Source organism: Bombina bombina, chromosome 7 (assembly GCF_027579735.1).
Source record: "Bombina bombina isolate aBomBom1 chromosome 7, aBomBom1.pri, whole genome shotgun sequence".
In the NCBI taxonomy this organism is placed as follows: domain Eukaryota; kingdom Metazoa; phylum Chordata; class Amphibia; order Anura; family Bombinatoridae; genus Bombina; species Bombina bombina.
Genome location: NC_069505.1, coordinates 209827682 through 209855079, shown reverse-complemented (window position 1 = coordinate 209855079; position 27398 = coordinate 209827682). Strand labels below are relative to the sequence as shown.

At 38.8% G+C, this 27398-nt stretch overlaps 1 protein-coding gene across 1 annotated transcript in view; it reads right to left on the bottom strand.

Annotated features, from left to right (window-relative positions):
• SBF2 (SET binding factor 2) overlaps positions 1-27398 on the bottom strand; it is a 1344181-nt gene that overhangs the window by 153146 nt on the left and 1163637 nt on the right. Inside the window, exon 30 of the mRNA XM_053720592.1 lies at positions 12128-12312. Coding sequence (XP_053576567.1) covers positions 12128-12312 — 185 coding nt within the window. The remainder of the gene's footprint in view (positions 1-12127; positions 12313-27398) is intronic.

The window sequence follows — 27398 nt, the reverse complement described above, 5'->3', positions numbered from 1 at the left end:
GGTGGCCCTGGTATGATGTTGGTGCTCTCTTTCCTGTTATGGATAATAAATTCCGGGATACAGCTCCCCAGACACCTCCATGTGACTCATTTTAACAGCCCAGCAGGATATCAGCCAGCACCTGCACAGCATAGGGGATCAGCAGCTAAAGGTTTAGCATATTTTTAGGTTTCAATTACACTGCTTTTTTGGGGATTCACACTACTGCAGGCCTATCTCTACTCCCCAGGGACAGTGTCCTCACAGGACGATCACGGAGAAAGGGCTTTAGGATATGACCCACCACCTCCAAGGATGACAGGAAAAGGGAGGGGAGAGAGTAGTACCACAGTGTTATTAAGTTGTCGCAGCTCAGATTAGATTCCTAGGGTTCTGGGTGCTTTATATTAGATTCAGTGGGTAAAGCGATGCTGGTGGTCAGCAATCCTTCTCTCATACAGCACTAAGATTCAGTGACTGAAAGTTATTTGGAAAAGTACCAGTCTAGTCTCTCAGCTCTCTATAATATATTTGTAGACCAATGGATTGGGTGCAAGCTGCACCGTTTCAAAAAGAGTGCTGTCTTGTATCAGAGGCTGCAAGGAAAGATGGCCACTTTTCCCGCCACTGGCGGTCCTGTAAAAGTATGGTGTTGGTCCTTCAATTTATATTTTAAGCCCCTAAAGGGTAATGGTTCAGCTGCAAAGTGTCCCAAAGTATAAAGTCAGCTATCTAGGTGTGTGCAGCTAATCGTCTTCTGCTACGTTTTGGGAGAGAGCTCCTGGGGTGTTTATAGCTGATTGCAGTCAAATGGGTCACATCTCACCCTTGGTAGTCTCATGGGGTCTCTCTGCTGTTCATCTGTTGTCGAATTGGTCACTGGCCTCTTTGTTCCCCTTTTAAGGGCCGGGAGTTCCGGGGTAGGCCGCAGCCGCGGCCTTTCCTAGAAATCTGCTGGTTCTCGTTTTTGGGTATACCGGAAATTAGCAGGGAGCCAATCCAAAGCAACACTGGATGATCACTGCTCATATAGCCAACACCCAGAGGGCTTTTTGAAGTAAAATTCCCCTAATAAATGTGTAAAACTGATGTTATTTATCATGTTCTATGTGGAGCTACATAGAAGTGCTGCTACTCCATTTGCTGGCAAGCTCCGCCTCCCTGAAAAATTACTTTAAAGGGACATTAAACCCAGATTTTTTCTTTTGTGATTCAGATAGAGGATACAATTTTAAACAACTTTCCAATTTACTCATTTTATCTGATTTGGTTAATTTTTCAAAAATTCTTTGTTGAAGAAATAGCAATGCACATGGGAGAGCCAATTACACAAGGCATCTATGTGCAGCCAGAAATCAACAGCTACTGAGCCTATCTAGATATGCTTTTCAGCAAGGAATATAAAGAGAATGAAGCATACTAGATAATACAAGTAAATTAGAACGTTTTTTAAAAATTGCATGCTCTTTCTAAATCATGCAAGAAAAAATATGGGTTTCGTGTCCCTTTAAAAGGGAGAGGAAGAGATCTAGACAAGATGTTATTGCAAAATGAATGTAGGTGGATTTACAACCTACAATCATAAAAACCAAAATGGTTAAATGAAGAAATTAACTTTGCACCATTTTTAGACCAACTTATAGTTAACTCTATGGGGTAGATTTAACAAGCAGCCAATGCTGCTTTCTACGCCCATCAAATGGAAGTTAAGAAGCAGCGGTCGTAAGGTTATAGATAGGTGGGATGAATGACACCCCCTGCTAGCGGGCGATGGTGAGCAGGGGGCAGCATTGCACAAGTATTTCACTAGAAATGTCGGATAGACTTGATTCGCTGCCCGGCACTTGTTAAATCTACCCCTAAGTGTAGAACTATATTAAGTTGTTTCAATCTTGACTTGCAAATTGGAAAGAATGGTTCCCACCCCTTAAGGAGTTATATGAAATGGCCGGTGAAATAAGAATCTTTCTTGTGTTAAGGATACTAATTTAATAAGTTGGAAATGTTAAAAATAAAAAAGATCAGTATAAAAAGCATAAAAGATATATTGTAAAGCAGTAATAACATGAACTGGAAATTTCCCCAGGATCAAGACAAACTTATAACTTGTAATTTGTATCAAATAAGTGTGTTATTTTCTATACAAACATTTACAGTTTCATTATTACTTGTTTCCTTTTGAATGAATGAATGAATCACTGCAATTTTGTAACAAAATATACTAATGTTTTTCACTTTTAAAATATTTCACCTGGCAAAACAAAAGACACATCGAAAAGTGGAAGGAGGAGTTACACAAACCAATAAAAAGATGTTACAATGACATAACCATATTGTCAGCCGGAAGAAGCCCTAAGCCTAAAGGGTGAAACGCACGTAGCTTGGCGTAGCACTCCGGTCAAAAGAATACGTTTATGACCGTTGAAGTGCAACATCATCACAAACCTGGTATTACTGGAACGTATAGAACTTGTATTGTCTTACTAGATGAAGATAAGTGGCTAAGATACCACTGTGATTAAGGAGAAAAGAATAGGTGATTATAAGCGGCAAGAAGTTACCCTGTGTATACAGCTGGAAGCCTTGTTATGGGGTGCTGATGTAAGCAAACTCTGTGATTGATGACACTTCTCCCTGAGAAGAAGTGAGGGATATCCTGCTACACGGACACTGGTGATTCGCATAGCGAAGGGGATTGATAAGGAGTGCCTCAAAATGGAATTCTTAGTGTGCACTATCCCTAGAATTTTAGTCCATTATTTGTTCCCTGATGGGATTTCACTGACTTAAAAAGAAAAACTTTCAGTGAGGAGAGTGAATATTTTTGCAAAACCGTTAAAGCTACAGGACTTACCTCTTATGGTTGGTGAAGTAATTAATCCTTTGGATAATATTTAATGCCATCCAGGACTATAACAATATTTAAAGTTTGTGTTTGGTGATTATTCATTAAGCTTGTATTTAGTCACAAAATTAAATCAAGTATAAACCAATTGTTGTTTAATGCATTGTTATATACAGTCACTTTTACATATCATATTTGTTAGCATTGATTGATCATCACCTTGAATTACAGTATAAAGAATTGTCTATATTTTCAGGGTGCTGGATAGGATTGATTAATTATTTATTTCTTTCTGTCTTCTCTTTCTTATTTTTAATTGTGTATATATATATATATATATAAATGTATAATTATAAATTGTCCAAATATGGCTACAGTTTCATGTAAATATGATACTTACCAACAGACACTTATCTACTAGTAAACAACTAGTAGAATGCCAAACCAGTACTGAAACATATCAGCAGAGATTATGGAATAGGAGTATATTGAAGATCCTTAAGAGGACGCAAAAGACAAGTCCCTGCGACGAATATAAAATTTCCCATACTATACATCCCTCTGACAAACACTGTACTCTGAGGGGAAACGGGCCTGAACATAGACTGAAAGCCCCTCTCACTGAAGAATCATATGCACATCTTCATTCTTCACCGTCCTCCAGTGGAGGCAAAGACAAGACTGAGGAACCTATGAAGTGGGAGGGGTTCCATGGAGCTCTTGGGGTTTGGGAATATTTCCCTCATCCTAGTGGTAGGGGAGAGTAATTCCCATGAGTAATGGATTGTGGACTCTCACCACCTGAAATAAATTAACTTTTTTTTTTTTTTTTTTTACATATCTCTCCTACCATCACTGGTAGTGTAATTTATTCTGCTGGCTATGTTTATACATCTTTTCTATAGCCAATATGTAAGTATAGAAATATAGGTAGGGATACCACAGGCAAAATCAGCTATTTCAAATTCTGATAAAAATGTAAATTAACTATTTGTAAACAATTTAATACACTCCAGCAGGTAAAATGGATAATTGGGAAAAAATTAAAAGAGAGACAATGTAGGGTAAACATTCTCTTTAAAGGGCCATAATACCCAAATGTTTAAACGCTTGAAAGTGATGCAGTATAGCTGTAAAAAGCTGACTAGAAAATATCACTTGAACATCTCTATGAAAAAAAGAAAGATATTTTACCTCAAAAGTTTCTCAGTAGCCCCATCCCATTGTAAAGGACTTCTAAGCAGTATATCAGTATGTCTGTCCCGGAACAGCCGAAGGATTGAGCCTCGTGCACTCTCATGTTATTTCCCTATTCAGTGTAAGGAAGTTTACAATGAAATTTCATGAGAGTTAAGTCAAATCTCATGAGATCACAGTAAAAGAGTTCATGATCTTTTTTTTTTTTTTTTTTTTCTCTTTTCTTTTATTTTTTCCCCTTTTCTGACACCTAATAGAATAGAAAAGGATGAGTGTGGCAATTAATTGTGTATCATGGAATGTGGGAGGGATAACCTCCCCCATTAAGCGCAAGAACATTTTTAAATTATTGAAAAAGCAAAAGCCTGACATTATATTTCTGCAAGAATTGCACCTAAAAGCGGCTGAAATAGATAAATTGAGAACTAATTGGCTGGCAGAAGTCATTGCAACCCCATGCGTGTCACGTAAATGTGGGGTAGCTATACTATTGAACAGAAGTTTAGATTATGAGATATTAAAAACAAAATTGGACCCTCAGGGTAGATTCATTATTATGCAAATCAAAATAGATGAGAGAATATGGACCCTGTGTAATATATACGCACCCAACACATTTGAAGCTAATTTTTGGCAGCAGATAATAAAGGAACTGACACCGTATTTAGGCCAGAATTTGATAATAGCAGGCGACATGAACACAACGTCATATCCTGACAGCGATAGATCTAAGGTGGGTCGCAGACAGGCATATCATCGGGAGGCAAGAATTTTTCGTAATTTTCTGAAAACTATTAAAGTACACGATATATGGCGTTTGCAACATCCGGACGAACGATCTTATACGTGCGAATCTAAGGCACATCGATGCTTTTCCAGAATAGATATGTTCTTAATAGATGAACATCTTTTAAAACATGAAATCAGGACACACATAGAAGAGATAATAATATCGGACCATTCAATAATTAGTTTCAGGATACTACTCCATGATAGGTCGAGCTCTAGGATAAACACTTTCAGATTTCCTGGCTATATGTCGGACACTCCAAAATTTAGTAACTGGGTCTCAAACAAGTGGAAAGAGTACATCGCATTCAACAGAGATTATGCTGATGAGCTGGAGATTTTGTGGGAGGCAGGTAAAGCGGTCATACGCGGCGAGATAAAGGTATATATGGTCAACTTAAATCGTAAAAATAAGGCGAGAGAAATTCAATTGGCAAATCAAGTTAGAAATGCATACGTGAGGTACTTGAATAGCTCTAACCGGGTTAACTGGGAAAAATATGTATATGCAAAAACAGAAAGGGAACAATTTATGAAAGAAAAATGGGCACATGAAGAGGCAAAATGTAGGGCAAGATTCCAAGGAGTACAGGGAGTTTCGGCAAAACACTTAGCTAAGATAACTAAGTTTCGTAAGAAACAAAATATAATCTCCACAATTAAGGAAGGTAAGAATACATACACCAGCCCTACAGCAATTAAAGAAGCATTTTTTCAATTTTATCAAAAGCTATACTCGAAGGAGGAAGTAAACACAGAAAGTAAGCAACAATTTTGGGAGCAGATAAAAATTCCTAAAGTAACGCCTGAGGCACTACAGCAGATTAATTCTCCAATTCTGGAAGGAGAGGTGTTAAGAGCTATTCAAAAAGCCAAATCAGGAAAAGCTCCTGGGCCGGATGGCCTCTCGGCTGAATTTTATAAGATGACTTCAGAAATAATAATAGGGACGTTAACTAAGTTATATAACGGTTATTATATTAAGAAAGAAATGAAATCCCCTTATTTTTCGGACGCAATTATATCATTAATATTAAAAAAAGGGAAAGATGCTACAAATTTATCATCATATCGCCCTATCTCATTATTAAATCATGACTACAAGATATTAATGTCTATAATAGCGGATAGATTAAAAAAAGCAATATCAGATCTAATACATCCAGATCAGGTCGGGTTCGTACCAGGAAGGAATTCTGTACGTAATATGAGACGGGTGTTAGCAACGGTGGAGCACTTTTTTTGGGCCGGGCAGGGCACCGCGGGGCAGAGAAGGAAACGGGGAGATAAAGATATTGCAATAGTAACAATAGACGCCGAAAAGGCATTTGATTCTATAGGATGGGACCACCTCTTTGAATCTCTGGAGAAGTTTGGCCTTGCCGGTGCCCTGCTCGACCTGATTAAACTGATCTATAAGACACCGAAATCACAGCTGCTAATCAATGGGGAATTATCTAAACCAGTAGTTCTTGAAAGGGGAACTCGTCAAGGGTGTCCACTTTCCCCTTTATTGTTTGACATTGCGCTCGAACCACTTGCCATATATATTAGACATAAAGTAGCCCCACTGAAGATAGGGGCAGAAAGAATGACGATCTCGCTCTACGCGGATGACATTTTACTTTTTTTGTATGACACAGTTACCTGTATCCCACAACTTCTACAGATTATCAAGGTATTTAGCTCATTCACAGGCTACAAAATAAACCCCGCGAAATCCGAAATCTTATGGATAAATAAAACTAAGGCGAGTCAAAACACAATTTTTAAAGAGGTCCAGTATATTAGTTATCTAGGGATCAAAATTTCACGGAACCCTGGTGAGTGGTATCAGTTGAATTATAAAGAACTATTCGATAATATGGAATCAGAAATAGGAAAGTGGAACATGTATTATTTGTCACTATCTGCCCGTATCATACTGATAAAAACAATTTTCTTCCCAAAGATATTATTTCGCATGCAAAATTTACCATTAGTGATTAAAAAGAAAGATATTGACAAATATAATAGAGCATGTTCATTATTTATCTGGGGCAAGCAGAAGGCCCGTATATCAACTGAAAAACTGAGTTATGCAAAAAAACATGGTGGATTTGCCTTCCCTAATATTAGGTATTACAATTATGTAACTTTGATTAAATTCGGAATAGACTGGTTAACCGAGTCAGAATATATTACCTATTATAAACTAGAAACTGAGATAGTCAAACCTTTCAATCTGAAAGCAATACTGCATTGTCCGTATAGGAATTTACCAAGTAATGTGGTGAATTTAGTAACATTCACTAGTATAGTTTGGGCATGGCAAAAATATTGTGATACAGTGGGTCAAGAATACCAAGTGTCAGCACTGCTGCCGATTGTTGGGTGTGTAGATTTTTCACCGGGGCTACATAACAGGATCTTTCGTGAATGGCAAGGCATGGGATTGGAATACTTCTCACAAATAACAACGGGGCCGGAGGGATTAATACGAACCTTCGAGAGCTTGGCGACAGAATATAATTTACCCGCTAAACATTTTTATACATACCTCCAGATAAGACACTATATAAACACTTATATTATGAGATATGGTGCGGACTGGTGTCAGCCCGGGATTGAGCCGGGTCTAAAGCTATATCAGGCTGGAAAGCGGTCTATAGCTATATGGTATCAGAATATAATACAGAGATTAGGAATGAGACAAATAAATTTGAATACGGAAAAATTTCTCAGATATTTTCCTTCCATACAAAGCGAAAATATAGTGGATAGTATTAAAAGGGCGGAGGAAGCCACGGAGAGAATTAGTTGGCGGGAGTCGCATGCAAAATTGATAAATAATTTTTATTTGACGCCAGAGAGAATTAGTGGTTGGGCCAGAACAACTCCAATAAGCTGTTATAAATGTAACCACGTAAAAGCAGATCTGATGCATTGTTTATGGAGCTGCCCGAAAGTACAGCAATTCTGGCGAAAAATTCAGTTCTGGCTCAACAAATATTTAATTGTTAAAATAAATTTGGAAGCAATACAGATATTTTTTTTGTATCAGACGGAAAATATAGGAGATAAAAATCTTACAAATTTGGCCATTTTGGCAGCACGCAGTCTCATATTCCAGAAATGGAAACATAAAGAGGTGCCAAATATGAAGGAGTTTATAAACAGCATGAAATTTCAAATGATAGTGGAAAGACAGGATCTAAAAAGCACAGAGAAACATTACAAAAGGTATTTCAGCAAGTGGGAAAAATATATCGAAGCCTGGCCGAGGGCGTTACAGCTGCAGTTTCTTGATCCTTTACAAAGCTCAGTTCCTTTTCTAAATCTAGTAGTAGCAGGAACTTTACCGGCACATTGGGTGAGGAGATGAGGCAACACATCCATCCTGGATATAAATAAAAGAAAAGTACAAGAGGGGTTTTTTTTTTTTTTTTTTTTTTTTTTGTGTGTCTCCCCCCCCCCCCCCGGCCTTCGACACTCTCGCCCGTAGTAAATAAGTTTTTCTTAGATAAAAATGGTAGATGTTGCGCGGACATTGACGAAAAGTAGATATAGAAGATGTTGAGAAAGTAGCCCCAATAGATCGGATAGAAGATATGAAGGGTCTGAGAGAAGTATTGGATACCCGCAGGGTGGTAGTTATAGAAACACCAGATAAAGGTCGTCATCTCAGAGTGGTCATTAATCCCAGGTTTAAGAGTAAAAATGAACATGGACAAATGTATGTATTGGAAGACAGAGAATAAGACTGGCAATTAAGTATTGTGTACCGGGATGGCCTTTATTAGGTCAGGAAGTGAATTGGATAGGAATATCATAGGTCTTATTTCCCGGGGATACCCGGGGGAAAGGATATTTGATTCAATGTATTGATGTTCCTAATGTGTTATTATTTTGTTGGTCTCCGTTTTTCAGTTTTTCTTTTTTCTTAAATCTGTTGTCGGGTTGGTTCAAAGAATCTTTTCAGAATGTTGAGTTAGTTTAAAACTGGTATAGTATAATTTTTAGAATTTAACATATGGTAATTTAAGATGACAATGAATGGAAATGTCACAATGCGGAGCTGCGTCTCCAATGATATGTATTATCAGATATAATGTTCAATAAAAACATTTACAAAAGAAAAAAAAAAAAAAAAAAAAGAGTTCATGATCTCAGCACTGCTGATGCTGATTGGCTGCTGTTCATTTCTTATTTTTTTTTAATTCTTTTTTACCTGCAGCTGGGCAGCAGCTGAGTATAACTTTTTACACAGAATTTACTCTGGTGAGCCGAGGTAAAATATCTTCCTTTTTTACATAGAGATGCGCAGGTGATATTTTGCTGTCGGCTTTTTACAGTTATACTGCATCAGTTTCAAGTGATTTAGCATATGAGCATTATGTCCCTTTAAGGTATAAGAATGTTAAGGTAAAGTATATTCTAACGATGCATAACTGGAATAATTAAACATTTATAAGAGAAATATATTATGGGTTTTAAGTGCCTTTAACTTAAATTGTATAAAGTGTTTGCTTTATCACCTAGAAAGGTCAAAAAGCAAAATGCTGCAAATTACCTAAACCAGCTATTTTATTTGCAGTATTTGCAAGTTACAGAGTTTGCTTTTACACAAAAGCAAGAGGTATTTAATGTCACCTTTTCTTGGCAGTATCAGTGTCTCAATATAAGTACCTATAAGTTACTTCTATACAACCTACTCGCTTGCACGGGTGAAATGATCACACGTTCCTCATCTCTGTGTTGGACAAGCTAAGGAAGACAGCATGTAGCAATCCTCATTCATATCACTCCAACAATACATTAAGAAAAGGCTACTACATTTACAGTCCATAATGACTCTGTTTACACAGCCCTTGTTAAAGGGAGAAAAACTCGAAATGCTTAATATTTTTTTTTAAGGCAGTAAAATATATTTTAATATACTTTAGATTGCCTTATTTTACTATAATATAGTAGAGACCACTGTTCCCCCTAAAACCAGTTTTGTGTGCGGTCCAGCAGTGAAACAGTTAATCAAGTAACCACACCCTGCAATTAGCAAACATTGCACAATGCAGACTGGAAGGTATGGTTCTCTTATTAACTGTTTCACTGCTGGGCCGCACACAAAACTGGCCTTAGAGGAAACACTGGTAGAGACATAAGTCCATTGAGTTCAACCTATACAAATCTTAAAAATTTACAAAAAATCCCCAGTTGATCTTAAATTAATCCCATTAACAAAGGTGACAAATTAAACACAAGCAATCATATCCCTGGATTTTGTTTCTAACCAGAAATGTATCTAACCATTTTTAAATGTATCTAAGGTATTGGCATTTACTACCTCCTTAGGTAATGAGTTCCACAATTTGATTGCTCTTACAGTGAAAAAATATTTATGTTGCTGGAGATTAAAAATCTTTTCCTCCAGCCAAATTGTGACCTCTTGTCACAAACAATATTCTTGGAATAAACAGCTTCTGCCAAAAATATATAAATTCCCCTAGCCTAACCCTATATCATTATATAGACATGTGCTTAACTGGCCACAGCAGATAAGAAATAATAAACAATACCCAAGCAGGTATGTATAAAAACAGTTAAAGGGAGATGAAACAGAAAATTTGTCTTTCATGATTCAGATAAAGCACACCATCTTAAACAACTTTACAATTTACTTTTACTATCAAATGTGCTTCATTTTCTTGGTGTCCTTTGTTTAAGGAGTAGCAATGCACTACTGAGCTAGCTGAACACATCATGCGAACCAATGAAAAAAAGGCATATATGTGTGGCCACCAATCACCAGCTACCTCCCAGTAATGTATTGCTGCTCCTGAACCTACCTAGAAATTATTTTCAACAAAGGATAGCAAGAGCATAAAACAAAATAGACAACAAAAATGAATTTAGAAAGTTGTTTAAAATAGTATGTTCTACCTGCTTAGCCAGTGTATCCTTGTTTAGAAGAATAATCTATGATAAAACTTAATGTTCGGATACTTGGAACAAAAACCAAAAGCAACACCATGAAAACATACCAAAATAAAACAATGTATGTCTGCAGAATAGCCCTTATTAAAGGGACCGTCTACTCCAGAATTGTCATTTTTTTAAAAGATAGATAATCCCTCTATTACCCATTCCCCAGTTTTGTATAACAAACACGTTTATATTAATATACTTTTTACCTCTGTGATTACCTGTATCTAAGTCCCTGCAGACTGACCCCTTATTTCAGAAAATGATGAGTTTAGAGAACAAAGCAAATTTGATGCTAAAAATGAATTGGAAAGTTGGATAAAATTGCATGTCCTATCTGAATCATGAACATTTCATTTTGACTAGCCTGTCCATTTAAGTAATTTGTTCTCCATTCCTACTGGATAAAAATACTGGAAATTACTGAAGCCAAATCATCGTCTTACAGCGTGCTCCACATGTGTCAACAGACCTCTGGGTCAAGTGATAAAGGCAAATGAACAGCCTGATAAGACAAATACATGAAGCTACAGAACCATGACACAAATTACAGGGCAGAAATTCCTCAAATAAAGAATTTAATGTGTTAGGGTTATAGAAGATGGGGCACATTCTTTTCTAGGAACGGACGTGTGATATGAATGAAGCAAATAACTGTGCAGAAAGGATTTTAGTGGAGTCACACGCAGAGCAATGTCCTTTAAACATTACAAGAGGCGAAAAAATGCAGGATGGATTAAGAATATGGGTCGTGGGATTATCAAATTGTATGTTTAAGTGAACCTCAATTATAAACCCTGAGCAAATATTCAGCAACTATTCAGAGACTTTAGTGATTACATCTTTTGTTGTATTTGCAGGGAATATTAAATTAATGAAGTGAGTGTAAACATACTAAAGTATACACAAATGTTCCAATAAACATGTTAGAATAAACTCAGCTTCACTGTCCAGATGTAAATTTAAATTACATAGGTGGCATATTTTTAGATTAATTCTAATTAAGGAATGTTTTTATAGTATCTTTAATTGCATATTTTATAAAGGACAACATACTTTTTACTTATTGGAGGAGATAAATTTGATTCCTCTGAACCAGTGTTTTTTCAACCTCAATCCTCAAGTACCAGTGCACAGGTGAAATAATCAGCTGATCAGTAACCATGGTTACTAACCTGCTCTCACCCATCAGCTAATTAATTCACTTATGCACTGGTTCAGCTATAATGAAAACCTGCCCTGTTGGGGGTACTTGAGAGCCGCGATTGAGAAACAATGCTCTAAACTTAGCATTCATTTCTATTTGATATGTTATGATCTTCATTTATGCATCCACTAAAAAAAATTAAAATTTACCCTTAATTGAGATTTCTCCCCAAAAATATAGAGAGCTGCCTGGCGCTTCAATAGCTGATTCTGCAAAGCGGAGTTGTCACTGTAGGGTACGACATGATCCTTTCCAGCCAGCCGTGCTCCAACATCAATAAGGGGAGTCTGGGTCGTGATTAAGCGATTGCTTGAACGAAGACTTGCCCATACACCTTGATAAACCGGTCAGACATGTTACAAAAGGAATGAATTGATGATTGTTCTTCACATTAATAACGTTTTAGTTTATAACAAGACAATTTCACAAGGATAAAAACTAAAAACACTATGTTAGGTCTCATATGTAGATCTAGGTTAAATATGGAGTGTCATATCTGGTGCCCAAAATAACAAAACGATGGTTATTCTAACAGACTCCTAGTGTGATGCATAAAATATTTATAATTAAGTAATAAATATCAATGACATTTGGACAAAGCAATGCAAGTTAAAAGCTGCCATGAATTTGAGAAGCCATTTATTCATTTGGGACATGTCCATTTCATACTTAAAGAGGAAAAAAACTGTTTACAAAAATGGAAACAATATTTAGTACTAATTTAAAGTCTACTAGAATTAAATATGGATGGAATAAAGTGATACCATAACATACACCATGACTGTGTATCCATGTAAATATAACAAGCATTCTATGAGGGGATTTTTTTTAATATTTGACCTGGTAAATACATTTGCAGAGGCATGAAAGCAAGATGAGTACTTCTCTACTCACACTAGTAACATGCATAGAAAAACACAAGGCTTTCCTTAACCTAGGGCAAGGATGTCATGATTTGCACCAATAAAGCAGCAATCCATCCAATTTGCACTAACGTAGGGCATGTTTTTTTTTTTATTGGGTTTCTAAATATACATCTGCCATAGATCAGCCCATTAGTACTGGCATCTTCAATATGTATAGCACTATTAGGTGACACTTGCCTGCTTTTAGCTAGGGCAAGAAGGGCACTACCATGCCCCAAGGCTCTAGATAACACCATCTTCATATATTGTTATTTGTAGACTAGAATAACTGCCTCTTTCTGTTTTCCTGTAAAAAAACAGAAATAAAACAAATATAATCCCCTTGACTATCTAAAACTATATGGACACATGTAGTTCAAAATATTCACCGTCTAAATCCTTCTGTGGAGAAGATTTATTTGGAGATTTGCTTATAATGAGGAAAAGATCTTAGATACTAAATTCTCCTGCTTTCACAAAATGAACTTGTAGGCCACAAACATGGTCCCCGTTCCCTAAAGCCAGACATCTAATTTTACTGAGATCTCACTATACACTGTATACTTACAAACACACCTGGTATCTAAAGCACTGCACTGACATAAAAAGGACGTAGAAATTAAAAAGGAAACGTGACTTAGAGCGGAATTAAAAAAAACTTTTACTTATTATATCAAATCTACTTCATCTTGGTATCCTTGATTTGTAAATTTAGCACCTTTTCATTAGAAAAAGCAGTGTTTGCAGAAATGTTTGTAAAAAAATTATACACAGCGGTGCACACGTCTGGGCCTACCTCAGTATGCTTGCATGGAAAGGAACTACAAAAGAGACCAAGAGACAGAGGTGGATTTTACCACAGAAGTAAATTGGATTTATTTTTAATTTAAGATTCTATTTGTTTCATGCTGCTTTATCTTTTTCTTTCTATAAAACGTTTAAAGTCTTTACAAACGGGGAGGGGGTCTGGCTGCTGCCATGATAGCAATGTTGTAAGCAGAGGGAGTGCAGCTATAAATCTGCTGTATATCAGGTAACCCGGGAGTGATTTAAAACTGAGACCAATTAAGTAGCTTTGTGTGAATTGATTGATTGATACCACTCTTGTAAGGTACCGTCCTGCTTTTTTACAATTTTCACTACTGGAGCCTTCAGCAGCACGCAAGCGGTTAGGCCTGCAACCCCTCCTCACTGTATATGGGGTAATAGCACTGCACGGGTCTGTGTCTCACGCTAACATTGCTTAATAGCGCTTCAATACTGAGCCGGTAACTACATGTACTAAAGGATCGTCATGGAGACGCCATGATAGATATTATAGGAGCAGACATGCTTATTGGAGGCTTATCAAGATCAGTTTATAGGGGAGACTGCTGCAGCCTCTGGAACTATTTGCACTTCTCCTGTTAATTAGATGAGGTATCCCAGCAACTGGAACCTTTAACTGTAGGTCCTGCCACCTGAGCCAGGGAACGCAGCAGAAAGGAGTGCTATGGTGGATTATTCTCTCACTAACAACATTTCTGTCATCTGAGCTTCACAGGCTGGGGTGGCCCTGTGCATGTAACAGCCCAGACATTGCAAAGAAGTGATTGGGTGAGACCTGGGTGGGGAGGGCTCTAAAAGTGGATGCAAGTTTTTAAGGGACATTGTAGACATTTTTCTTTGCATAAATGTTTTGTAGATGATACATTTATATAGTCCATGTGGGAGAGTTTTTTTGCAACAATGTACAGTTTTTTGTCTTTTTTTAATAACAATCGGCTAGATTACGAGTTTTGTCGGTAAAGACTTGCGTTGCTAAATCTCCTTTTTTCTCCAGCGCTCACTTTAAACAACGCTGGTATTACAAGTTTTCTGAATGGCTGTGTTAGCCTCAGAAAAGTGAGCGTTGAGCAAATTTAGTGCCACTTCTCACTGTAATACCAGCGTTGCTTACGGTAGCGGTAAGCTGGCAAAAACGTGCTTATGCACGATCTCCCCATAGGAAACAATGGGGCTGAGAAGGCTGAAAAAAAAAAACTAACACCTGCAAAAAAGCAACGTTCAGCTCCTAACGCAGCCCATTGTTTCCTATGGGGAAATTAATTTTATGTCTACACCTAACACCCTAACATGAACCCGAGTCTAAACACCCCTAACCTTACATTTATTAACCCCTAATCTGCCGCCCCCGACATCCTCGCCACCTGCATTATATTATTAACCCCTAATCTGCTGCTCCTGACACCGCCGCCACCAACATTATACCTATGAACCCCTAATCTGCTGCCCCTAACATCACCGACACCTACATTATATTTATTAACCCCTAATCTGCCGCCCCCAACGTCGCCGCCACCTACGTACCTAAGTCTAACCCAAACCCTAACACCCCCTAACTTAAATCTATTTTTAATAAATCTAAATAAAATTACTATAATTAATTAAATTATTCCTATTTAAAACTAAATACTTACCTATAAAATAAACCCTAATATAGCTACAATATAACTAATAGTTATATTGTAGCTATTTTAGGATTTATTTTTATTTTACAGGCAACTTTGTATTTATTTTAACTAGGCACAATAGTTATTAAATAGTTATTAACTATTTAATAGCTAACTAGCTAAAATAAATACAAAATTACCTGTAAAATAAACAATAACCTAAGTTACAATTACACCTAACACTACTCTATAATTAAATTAATTACCTAAACTACCTACAATTAAATACAATTAAATTAAATAAACTAAATTATGAAAAAAACAACACTAAATTACAGAAACTAAAAAAAGAAATTACAATATTTTAAACTAATTACACCTAATCTAATCCCCCTAATAAAATAATAAAGCCCCCCAAAATAATAAAATTCCCTACCCTACACTAAATTACAAATAGCCCTTAAAAGGGCCTTTTGCGGGGCATTGCCCCAAAGTAATCAGCTCTTTTACCAGCCCTTAAAAGGGCCTTTTGCGGGGCATTGCCCCAAAGTAATCAGCTCTTTTATCAGCCCTTAAAAGGGCTTTTTACGGGGCATTGAACTTCAATCCGATTGGCTGATTAAATCAACCAATCGGATTTTTCCTACCTTAATTCCGATTGGCTGATAGAATCCTATCAGCCAATCGGAATTCGAGGGACACCATATTGGATGATGTCATTTAAAGGACCAGCCATTCGTCGTGTAGTCATCGGCCTAGAAGGATGTTCCGCGCCGGAGGTCTTCACGATGGAGCCAATCCTCGTCGGATGGATGAAGATAGAAGATGCCGCTTGGATGAAGATGTCTGCCAGTCCGGATGTCCTCTTCTGCCCGGATAGGATGAAGACTTGTGCCCGGATAGGATGAAGATGGCTCAAGGTAAGGTGATCTTCAATGGGGTAGTGTTAGTTTTTTTTAAGGGGGGATCGGGTGGGTTTTAGAGTAGGGGTGTGTGGGTGGTGGGTTGTAATGTTGGGGGGGTATTGTATTTCTTTTTTTTACAGGTAAAAAAGCTGATTACTTTGGGGCAATGCCCCGCAAAAAGCCCTTTTAAGGGCTGGTAAAAGAGCTGATTACTTTGGGGCAATGCCCCGCAAAAGGCCCTTAGAAGGGCTATTTGTAATTTAGTGTAGGGTAGGGCATTTTATTATTTTGGGGGGCTTTTTTATTTTATTAGGGGGATTAGATTAGGTGTAATTAGTTTAAAATATTGTAATTTCTTTTTTATTTTCTGTAATTTAGTGTTTGTTTCTTTTCGTAATTTAGTTTATTTAATTTAATTGTAGGTAGTTTAGGTAATTAATTTAATTATAGAGTAGTGTTAGGTGTAATTGTAACTTAGGTTAGGGTTTATTTTACAGGTACTTTTGTATTTATTTTAGCTAGGTAGTTATTAAATAGTTAATAACTATTTAATAACTATTGTGCCTAGTTAAAATAAATACAAAGTTGCCTGTAAAATAAAAATAAATCCTAAAATAGCTACAATGTAACTATTAGTTTTATTGTAGCTATATTAGGGTTTATTTTATAGGTATTTAGTTTTAAATAGGAATCATTTATTTAATTATAGTAATTTTATTTAGATTTATTAAAAATAGATTTAAGTTAGGGGGGTGTTAGGGTTAGACTTAGGTTTAGGGGTTAATACATTTAATATAGTAGCGGCGACGTTGGAGGTGGCAGATTAGGGGTTAATAACAAATTTTATAGTGTTTGCGAGGTGGGAGTGTGTCGGTTTAGGGGTTAATACATTTATTATAATGGCGGAGATGTCCGGTCGGCAGATTAGGGGTTAATAATTGTAGTTAGGTGGCGACGTTGGGGACGGCAGATTAGGGGTTAATAAATATAATGTAGGTGTTGGCGATGTTAGGGGCAGCAGATTAGGGGTTCATAGGTATAATGTAGGTGGCGGCGATGTCCGGTCGGCAGATTAGGGGTTAAATAATTTTATTATAGTGTTTGCAATGTGGGGGGCCTCGGTTTAGGGGTTAATAGGTAGTTTATGGGTGTTAGTGTACTTTTTAGCACTTTAGTTAAGAGCTTTGTGTTCCGGCCTTAGCCCATAAAACTCTTAACTACTGACTTTTATATGCGGTAGGAGTCTTGGAGGTAGAGGCTGTACCACTCACTTCTTCCAAGACTTGTAATACCAGCGTCAGGAAAATTCCATTAAAAAGATAGGATACGCAATTGACGTAAGGGGATTTGCGGTATGGAAAAGTCGCGGAAGAAAAGTGAGCGGTACACCTGTACCTGCCTGACTCGTAATACCAGCGGGCATTAAAAAGCAGCGTTAGGACCCCTTAATGCTGCTTTTTAAGGCTAACGCCAAACTCGTAATCTAGCCGAATGTGCTGATTTTTAGACTCCTAACTAAGTCCCAAAGTATCAGATATAGACCCAGGTCTAAAGATTCTTTCTGCCATTGTTTGTGTAATCTGTTTTTTCATATGCAGGGAAGGTGAGGGGGTTGTCTACTCTTTCTGCTTTCCTAGCCCCTTTCACTGGGTGAACAAGCCTAACCTCATTAACAGTGCTAAATTGGGAGCTTCGAAGTACATTTTAAAAGGTTTTATACAGGATTTTTACATCTGTAACTGTGCATATTCTTCTTGATAGTAGTGTCTATTAAATGCAGTTATATGAAAATTGGTGTACACTGTCCCTTTAAGGTCTGGGGAACAGAGGACCACAAGGGAAATAACATTGCTGACGTGTCAGCTTTGTTTGCCTGGTGTCCCAACACACTGACATCCATGCATCCGCACACCAAGGTTATGGCAGTAGTTCTGTTTGCTGGAACTCAGCTTCAGTTGTAAATCTTCAGGTGAGATATGTGGAAAGTCCCCCGCTGGTTATACCATGTGGAGTTATCAGCAGTAGATACAGTATATAGAAAGGTTCCAGGTATCTTTTTGCAAAATCTCACCATTCTGCCTGGATTTACCATGGGGGCTTTGGGATCTTGTACTGAGTCATTTGTTAGGGGATGTGGAGATATTTGGTATCCATTGAGGGGCGTGGCTTAAACAAAGTTTGCTGTGTACCTATTAGAATCCAGGCTTTAAAATGCAAAATGTCAAAACTGTATAGTTTCTCTTTCAGAACTGATACAGCCTAGATGATAATAATGACTCTGTTTATGCAGAGTTAAGTCATTTTTAGTATATTGATGTTAGATATCATAACTATGGGTATGTCTAAATTATGTCTGCTAGGCACCACTGATGCTTGTGATGTTTGTTCCTAACATGTGTATGTGGTATGAATCTTTTTGTCTACAATATTCTTAGATGAAACCATAATAAAAAATAAAAATGATGTTGTGGGGGCAGTCCCAATCTAACCACTTTCCTTCTTGGGTTTACTAGCTTTCTATGAAACTTTCCTCTAGCCCAAGGTTAAAAATCTTGATGAGCTGGTCCTGTCCAAATTAGGATCCTGCTAGTTTTGCTTACTGTCGCTAAACTGTATCTTTAGATTTAAAAAGCATTAATTGTCCAATCACAGAATTATTTACTCCCCCTCTGTACCGTTTACTATTATATATATATATATATATATATATATATATATATATATATATATATATATATATATATATTATAAGTTTCAGGACACATCAAGAGGCTGTTAACTGAGTCACTTTAGCAATTTATATTGTCTCCATAGCTTACGAGTGACCTTCTAGAATTTATGTGTCTCCAAGATAGCAGCTCCGTTATTTTAGTTCTCTGAATTCTGTTTTATTGTATTATTAGTACCAGGGAAGGTAGAAGCTGCCAGTCGAATAGAAGTTAAGCCGTTAAAAGGAGACAGTAGGTGCATCTGATTGGTTACTGTTCTAATGAATCAGTTATCAATTTGCTGCCTACATTCTATTGGTAAAGTGACCATCAGGCTGCAGAATTAATACCGTTCCTCAATTCTACAAATGATCTGTGACTAAGAAAGGGAAGTTTTTTTATTGTTTTTATTGTACATATAGTAAAATTTGGATCAATACCCCTGTAGTTCACTCAGATTGACAAAAGTTAACAGTGGTTTTAATGATCTTAATTCACAGTCGGCCAAATTACGAGTTTTGTGTTATGAGGGGTGCGGTGCTAACTTGCACGTTATTGTCACCGCTCACTTACCTACAGCGCTGATATTACAGGTTTTCCTAAACCCGGCGTTAAAAGACAAGAAGTGAGATAGAGCGAAATTGAGCTCCATACCGCACTCCAATACCAGCGCTGCTTAAGTCAGTGGTGAGCTGGTTGTACGTGCTCATGCACAATTTCCCCATAGACATCAATGGGGAGAGCAGGGTGAAAAAAAGCCTAACACCTGCAAAAAAGCAGCGTAAAGCTCCGTAACGCAGCCCCATTGATTCCTAAGGGGAAACACATTTTATGTTTACACCTAACACCCTAACATGAACCCTGAGTCTAAACACCCCTAATCTTACACTTATTAACCCCTAATCTGCCGCCCCCGACATCGCCGACACCTACATTCTATTTATTAACCCCTAATCTGCCGCTCCGGAATCGTCGCCACTATAATAAACATATTAACCCCTAAACCGCCGCACTCCCGCCTCGCAAACACTAGTTAAATATTGTTAACGCCTAATCTGCTGCCCCTAACATCGCTGCCACCTACCTACATTTATTAACCACTAATCTGCCGCCCCCAACGTCGCCGCCACTATACTAAATTTATTAACCCCTAAACCTAAGTCTAACACTAACACCCCCTAACAAACATAATTAAAATAAATCTAAATAAAATCTATTAATAACTAAATAATTCCTATTTAAAACTAAATACTTACCTGTAAAATAAACCCTAAGCTAGCTACAATATAACTAATAGTTACATTGTATCTAGCTTAGGGTTTATTTTTATTTTACAGGCAAGTTTGTATTTATTTTAACTAGGTAGAATAGTTACTAAATAGTTATTAACTATTTAATAACTACCTAGCTAAAATAAATACAAATTTACCTGTAAAATAAAACCTAACCTGCTTTACACTAACACCTAACCTTACACTACAATTAAATAAATTACCTAAATTAAATACAATTAACTAAATTAAATACAATTATCTAAATTACAAAAAAACAAAACACTAAATTACACAAAATAAAAAACAAATTACAAGATATTTAAACTAATTACACCTAATCTAATAGCCCTATCAAAATAAAAAAAATCCCCTAGCCTAAACTAAACTACCAATAGCCCTTAAAAGGGCCTTTTGCGGGGCATTGCCCCAAAGAAATCAGCTCTTTTACCTGTAAAAAAAATACAAACAACCCCCCCCAACAGAAAAACCCACCACCCACACAACCAACACCCCAAATAAAAATCCTAACTAAAAAAAACTAAGCTCCCCATTGCAATGAAAAGGGGATTTCGATGGGCATTGCCCTTAAAAGGACATCTAGCTCTATTGCAGCCCAAAGTCCTAACCTAAAAATAAAACCCACCCAATAAACCCTTAAAAAAACTAACACTAATCCCTGAAGATCCACTTACAGTTTTGAAGAGCCGACATCCATCCTCAACGAAGCCGGGAGAAATGGTCCTCCAGACGGGCAGAAGTCTTCATCCAGACGGCATCTTCTATCTTCATCCATCCGGCGCGGAATGGGTCCATCTTCAAGACATCCGACGCGGAGCATCCTCTTCTTCTGACGACTACCCGACGAATAAAGGTTCCATTAAGTGACGTCATTCAAGATGGCATCCCTTACATTCCGATTGGCTGATAGAATTCTATCAGCCAATCGGAATTAAGGTTGAAAAAATCCTATTGGCTGATGCAATCAGCCAATAGGATTGAACTTGCATTCTATTGGCAATCCAATCAGCCAATAGGATTTCTTCAACCTTAATTTCGATTGGCTGATAGAATTCTATCAGCCAATCGGAATCTAAGGGACGCCATCTTGGATGACGTGCCAATCCGAATCTAAGGGACGCCATCTTGGATGACGTCACTTAAAGGAACCTTCATTCGTCGGGTAGTCGTCGGAAAAAGAGGATGCTCCGCATCGGATGTCTTGAAGATGGACCCGCTCCATGCCGGATGGATGAAGATAGAAGATGCCGCCTGGATGAAGACTTCTGCCCATCTGGAGGACCACTTCTCCCGGCTTGAATGAAGACTTCTCCCGGCTTCGTTGAGGACTTCTCCCGGCTTCGTTGAGGACTTCTCCCGGCTTCGTTGAGGATGGATGTGGGCTCTTCAAAACTGTAAGTGGATCTTCAGGGGTTAGTGTTAGGTTTTTTTAAGGGTTTATTGGGTGGGTTTTATTTTTAGGTTAGGGCTTTGGGCTGCAATAGAGCAAAATGCCCTTTTATGGGCAATGTCCATCTAAATGCCCTTTTCAGGGCAATGGGGAGATTATTTTTTTTTAGTTAGGGTTTTATTTGGGGGGTTGGTTGTGTGGGTGGTGGGTTTTACTGTTGGGGTGTTGTTTGTATTTTTTTGACAGATAAAAGAGCTGATTTCTTCGGGGCAATGTCCTGCAAAAGGCCCTTTTAAGGGCTATTGGTAGCTTAGTTTAGGCTAGGATTTTTTTTTTTTTTTGGGGGGCTTTTTTATTTTGATAGGGCTATTAGATTAGGTGTAATTAGTTTAAAAATCTTGTAAATTTTTTTTGTTAGTGTAAGACAGGTTAGGTTTTATTTTACAGGTAAATTTGTATTTATTTTAGTTAGGTAGTTATTAAATAGTTAATAACTATTTAGTAAGTATTCTACCTAGTTAAAATAAATACAAACTTGCCTGTAAAATAAAAATAAACCCTAAGCTAGATACAATGCAACTATTAGTTATTTTGTAGCTAGCTTAGGGTTTATTTTACAGGTATTTAGTTTAAAATAGGAATTATTTAGTTATTAATAGTAGATTTTATTTAGATTTATTTTAATTATATTTAAGTTAGGGGGTGTTAGGGTTAGACTTAGGTTTAGGGGTTAATAAATATAGTATAGTGGCGGCGACGTTCGGGGCGGCAGATTAGGGGTTAATAAATGTAGGTAGGTGGCAGCGATGTTAAGGACAGCAGATTAGGGGTTAATAATATTTAACTAGTGTTTGCGAGGCGGGAGTGCGGTGGTTTAGGGGTTAATAACTTTATTTTAGTGTTTGCGATGTGGGAGGGCCTTGGTTTAGGGGTTAATAGGTAGTTTATGGGTGTTAGTTTACACTTTAGTTATGAGTTTTATGCTACAGCTCTGTAGTGTAAAACTCATAACTACTGACTTTAGAATACGTTACGAATCTTGCGGGATAGGCTGTAACGCTCAGTTTTTGGCCTCAAAAAAAGCTTGTAATACTGGCGCAATGGAAGTCCCATTGAAAAAAAAAAATTATGAAAATTGCGTAAGTTGATTTGCGATACGGCCAAAAAAGTGTGCGGGACAGCTGTACCTACAAGACTTGTAATAGCAGTGGTAGTAAAAAAGCAGCGTTATGAGCCTTAACGCTGCTTTTTTACTCATAACGCAAAACTCGTAATCTAGCCGAGTGTTTGCTTGCATGAAATGAAGGTTCCTAGGATGTCAGGTTGTCCATCAGTCCAGATTACAAGGCTCTGTCCACTGACATGGTGCTGAAGATAACATGCTAGATTCATGGTACTTTTCTCCAAGACACACTGAGTGCTTCTTCTGGCCAGTTACTCCTAGCTCCAGGATTCCTACTTATACCTAGGACCACAACAAAACGGAATCATCCCTCCTTCCAACTACATGTGGCAACCCCCATACCATGACATCTGGCATCACATCCTCTTGAACACTATTCGCTTGATTTCAGTTCCGCTAACCTAACTAATACATTTCAAAAACTCTCAAAACTGATTGTCCTTTGTCTTTTGAATAAAGTCAGGTAGGATCATGGTATGTCCTCTTGGATTATTCCTATATTAAATTAAACTAAATGCAAAACAGGTTGCGCAGTGAAGAAAAACAGAATTTATGTTTACCTGATAAATTTCTTTCTCCAACGGTGTGTCCGGTCCACGGCGTCATCCTTACTTGTGGGATATTCTCTTCCCCAACAGGAAATGGCAAAGAGCCCAGCAAAGCTGGTCACATGATCCCTCCTAGGCTCCGCCTACCCCAGTCATTCGACCGACGTTAAGGAGGAATATTTGCATAGGAGAAACCATATGGTACCGTGGTGACTGTAGTTAAAGAAAATAAATTATCAGACCTGATTAAAAAAAACCAGGGCGGGCCGTGGACCGGACACACCGTTGGAGAAAGAAATTTATCAGGTAAACATAAATTCTGTTTTCTCCAACATAGGTGTGTCCGGTCCACGGCGTCATCCTTACTTGTGGGAACCAATACCAAAGCTTTAGGACACGGATGAAGGGAGGGAGCAAATCAGGTCACCTAAATGGAAGGCACCACGGCTTGCAAAACCTTTCTCCCAAAAATAGCCTCAGAAGAAGCAAAAGTATCAAACTTGTAAAATTTGGTAAAAGTGTGCAGTGAAGACCAAGTCGCTGCCCTACATATCTGATCAACAGAAGCCTCGTTCTTGAAGGCCCATGTGGAAGCCACAGCCCTAGTGGAATGAGCTGTGATTCTTTCGGGAGGCTGCCGTCCGGCAGTCTCGTAAGCCAATCTGATGATGCTTTTAATCCAAAAAGAGAGAGAGGTAGAAGTAGCTTTTTGACCTCTCCTTTTACCTGAGTAAACAACAAACAAGGAAGATGTTTGTCTAAAATCCTTCGTAGCATCTAAATAGAATTTTAGAGCGCGAACGACATCCAAATTGTGCAACAAACGTTCCTTCTTTGAAACTGGTTTCGGACACAGAGAAGGTACGATAATCTCCTGGTTAATGTTTTTGTTAGAAACAACTTTTGGAAGAAAACCAGGTTTAGTACGTAAAACCACCTTATCTGCATGGAACACCAGATAAGGAGGGGAACACTGCAGAGCAGATAATTCTGAAACTCTTCTAGCAGAAGAAATTGCAACTAAAAACAAAACTTTCCAAGATAATAACTTAATATCAACGGAATGTAAGGGTTCAAACGGAACCCCCTGAAGAACTGAAAGAACTAAATTGAGACTCCAAGGAGGAGTCAAGGGTTTGTAAACAGGCTTAATCCTAACCAGAGCCTGAACAAAGGCTTGAACGTCTGGCACAGCTGCCAGCTTTTTGTGAAGTAACACCGACAAGGCAGAAATCTGTCCCTTCAGGGAACTTGCCGATAATCCTTTTTCCAATCCTTCTTGAAGGAAGGATAGAATCCTAGGAATCTTAACCTTGTCCCAAGGGAATCCTTTAGATTCACACCAACAGATATATTTTTTCCAAATTTTGTGGTAAATCTTTCTAGTTACAGGCTTTCTGGCCTGAACAAGAGTATCGATAACAGAATCTGAGAAACCTCGCTTCGATAAAATCAAGCGTTCAATCTCCAGGCAGTCAGCTGGAGTGAAACCAGATTCGGATGTTCGAACGGACCCTGAACAAGAAGGTCTCGTCTCAAAGGTAGCTTCCAAGGTGGAGCCGATGACATATTCACCAGATCTGCATACCAAGTCCTGCGTGGCCACGCAGGAGCTATCAATATCACCGACGCCCTCTCCTGATTGATCCTGGCTACCAGCCTGGGGATGAGAGGAAACGGCGGGAACACATAAGCTAGTTTGAAGGTCCAAGGTGCTACTAGTGCATCCACTAGAGCCGCCTTGGGATCCCTGGATCTGGACCCGTAACAGGGAACTTTGAAGTTCTGACGAGAGGCCATTAGATCCATGTCTGGAATGCCCCACACCTGAGTGACTTGGGCAAAGACTTCCGGATGGAGTTCCCACTCCCCCGGATGCAATGTCTGACGACTCAGAAAATCCGCTTCCCAATTTTCCACTCCCGGGATGTGGATAGCAGACAGGTGGCAGGAGTGAGACTCCGCCCATAGAACAATCTTGGTCACTTCTTCCATCGCTAGGGAACTCCTTGTTCCCCCCTGATGGTTGATGTACGCAACAGTCGTCATGTTGTCTGATTGAAACCGTATGAACTTGGTCCTCGCTAGCTGAGGCCAAGCCTTGAGAGCATTGAATATCGCTCTCAGTTCCAGAATATTTATCGGTAGAAGAGATTCTTCCCGAGACCAAAGACCCTGAGCTTTCAGGGATCCCCAGACCGCGCCCCAGCCCATCAGACTGGCGTCGGTCGTGACAATGACCCACTCTGGTCTGCGGAATGTCATCCCTTGTGACAGGTTGTCCAGGGACAGCCACCAACGGAGTGAGTCTCTGGTCCTCTGATTTACTTGTATCTTTGGAGACAAGTCTGTATAGTCCCCATTCCACTGACTGAGCATGCACAGTTGTAATGGTCTTAGATGAATGCGCGCAAAAGGAACTATGTCCATTGCCGCTACCATCAACCCGATCACTTCCATGCACTGAGCTACGGAAGGAAGAGGAACAGAATGAAGTATCCGACAAGAGTCCAGAAGTTTTGTTTTTCTGGCCTCTGTTAGAAAAATCCTCATTTCTGAGGAGTCTATAATTGTTCCCAAGAAGGGAACCCTTGTTGACGGGGATAGAGAACTCTTTTCCACGTTCACTTTCCAGCCGTGAGATCTGAGAAAGGCCAGGACGATGTCCGTGTGAGCCTTTGCTCGAGGAAGGGACGACGCTTGAATCAGAATGTCGTCCAGGTAGGGTACTACTGCAATGCCCCTTGGTCTTAGCACCGCTAGAAGGGACCCTAGTACCTTTGTGAAAATCCTTGGAGCAGTGGCTAATCCGAAAGGAAGCGCCACAAACTGGTAATGTTTGTCCAGGAATGCAAACCTTAGGAACCGATGATGTTCCTTGTGGATAGGAATATGTAGATACGCATCCTTTAAATCCACCGTGGTCATAAATTGACCTTCCTGGATGGAAGGAAGGATAGTTCGAATGGTTTCCATCTTGAACGATGGGACCTTGAGAAATTTGTTTAAGATCTTGAGATCTAAGATTGGTCTGAACGTTCCCTCTTTTTTGGGAACTATGAACAGATTGGAGTAGAACCCCATCCCTTGTTCTCTTAATGGAACAGGATGAATCACTCCCATTTTTAACAGGTCTTCTACACAATGTAAGAACGCCTGTCTTTTTATGTGGTCTGAAGACAACTGAGACCTGTGGAACCTCCCCCTTGGGGGAAGTCCCTTGAATTCCAGAAGATAACCCTGGGAGACTATTTCTAGCGCCCAAGGATCCAGAACATCTCTTGCCCAAGCCTGAGCGAAGAGAGAGAGTCTGCCCCCCACCAGATCCGGTCCCGGATCGGGGGCCAATATTTCATGCTGACTTGGTAGCAGTGGCAGGTTTCTTGGCCTGCTTTCCCTTGTTCCAGCCTTGCATTGGTCTCCAAGCTGGCTTGGCCTGAGAAGTATTACCCTCTTGCTTAGAGGACGTAGCACCTTGGGCTGGTCCGTTTTTACGAAAGGGACGAAAATTAGGTCTATTTTTTGCCTTGAAAGGCCGATCCTGAGGAAGGGCGTGGCCCTTACCCCCAGTGATATCAGAGATAATCTCTTTCAAGTCGGGACCAAACAGCGTTTTCCCCTTGAAAGGAATGTTTAGTAGCTTGTTCTTGGAAGACGCATCAGCCGACCAAGATTTCAACCAAAGCGCTCTGCGCGCCACAATAGCAAACCCAGAATTCTTAGCCGCTAACCTAGCCAATTGCAAAGTGGCGTCTAGAGTGAAAGCATTAGCCAATTTGAGAGCATTGATTCTGTCCATAATCTCCTCATAAGGAGGAGAATCACTATCGAGCACCTTTATCAGTTCATCAAACCAGAAATATGCAGCTGTAGTGACAGGGACAATGCATGAAATGGGTTGTAGAAGGTAACCCTGCTGAACAAACATCTTTTTGAGCAAACCTTCTAATTTTTTATCAATAGGATCTTTGAAAGCACAACTATCCTCTATGGGTATAGTGGTGCGTTTGTTTAAAGTAGAAACCGCTCCCTCGACCTTGGGGACTGACTGCCATAA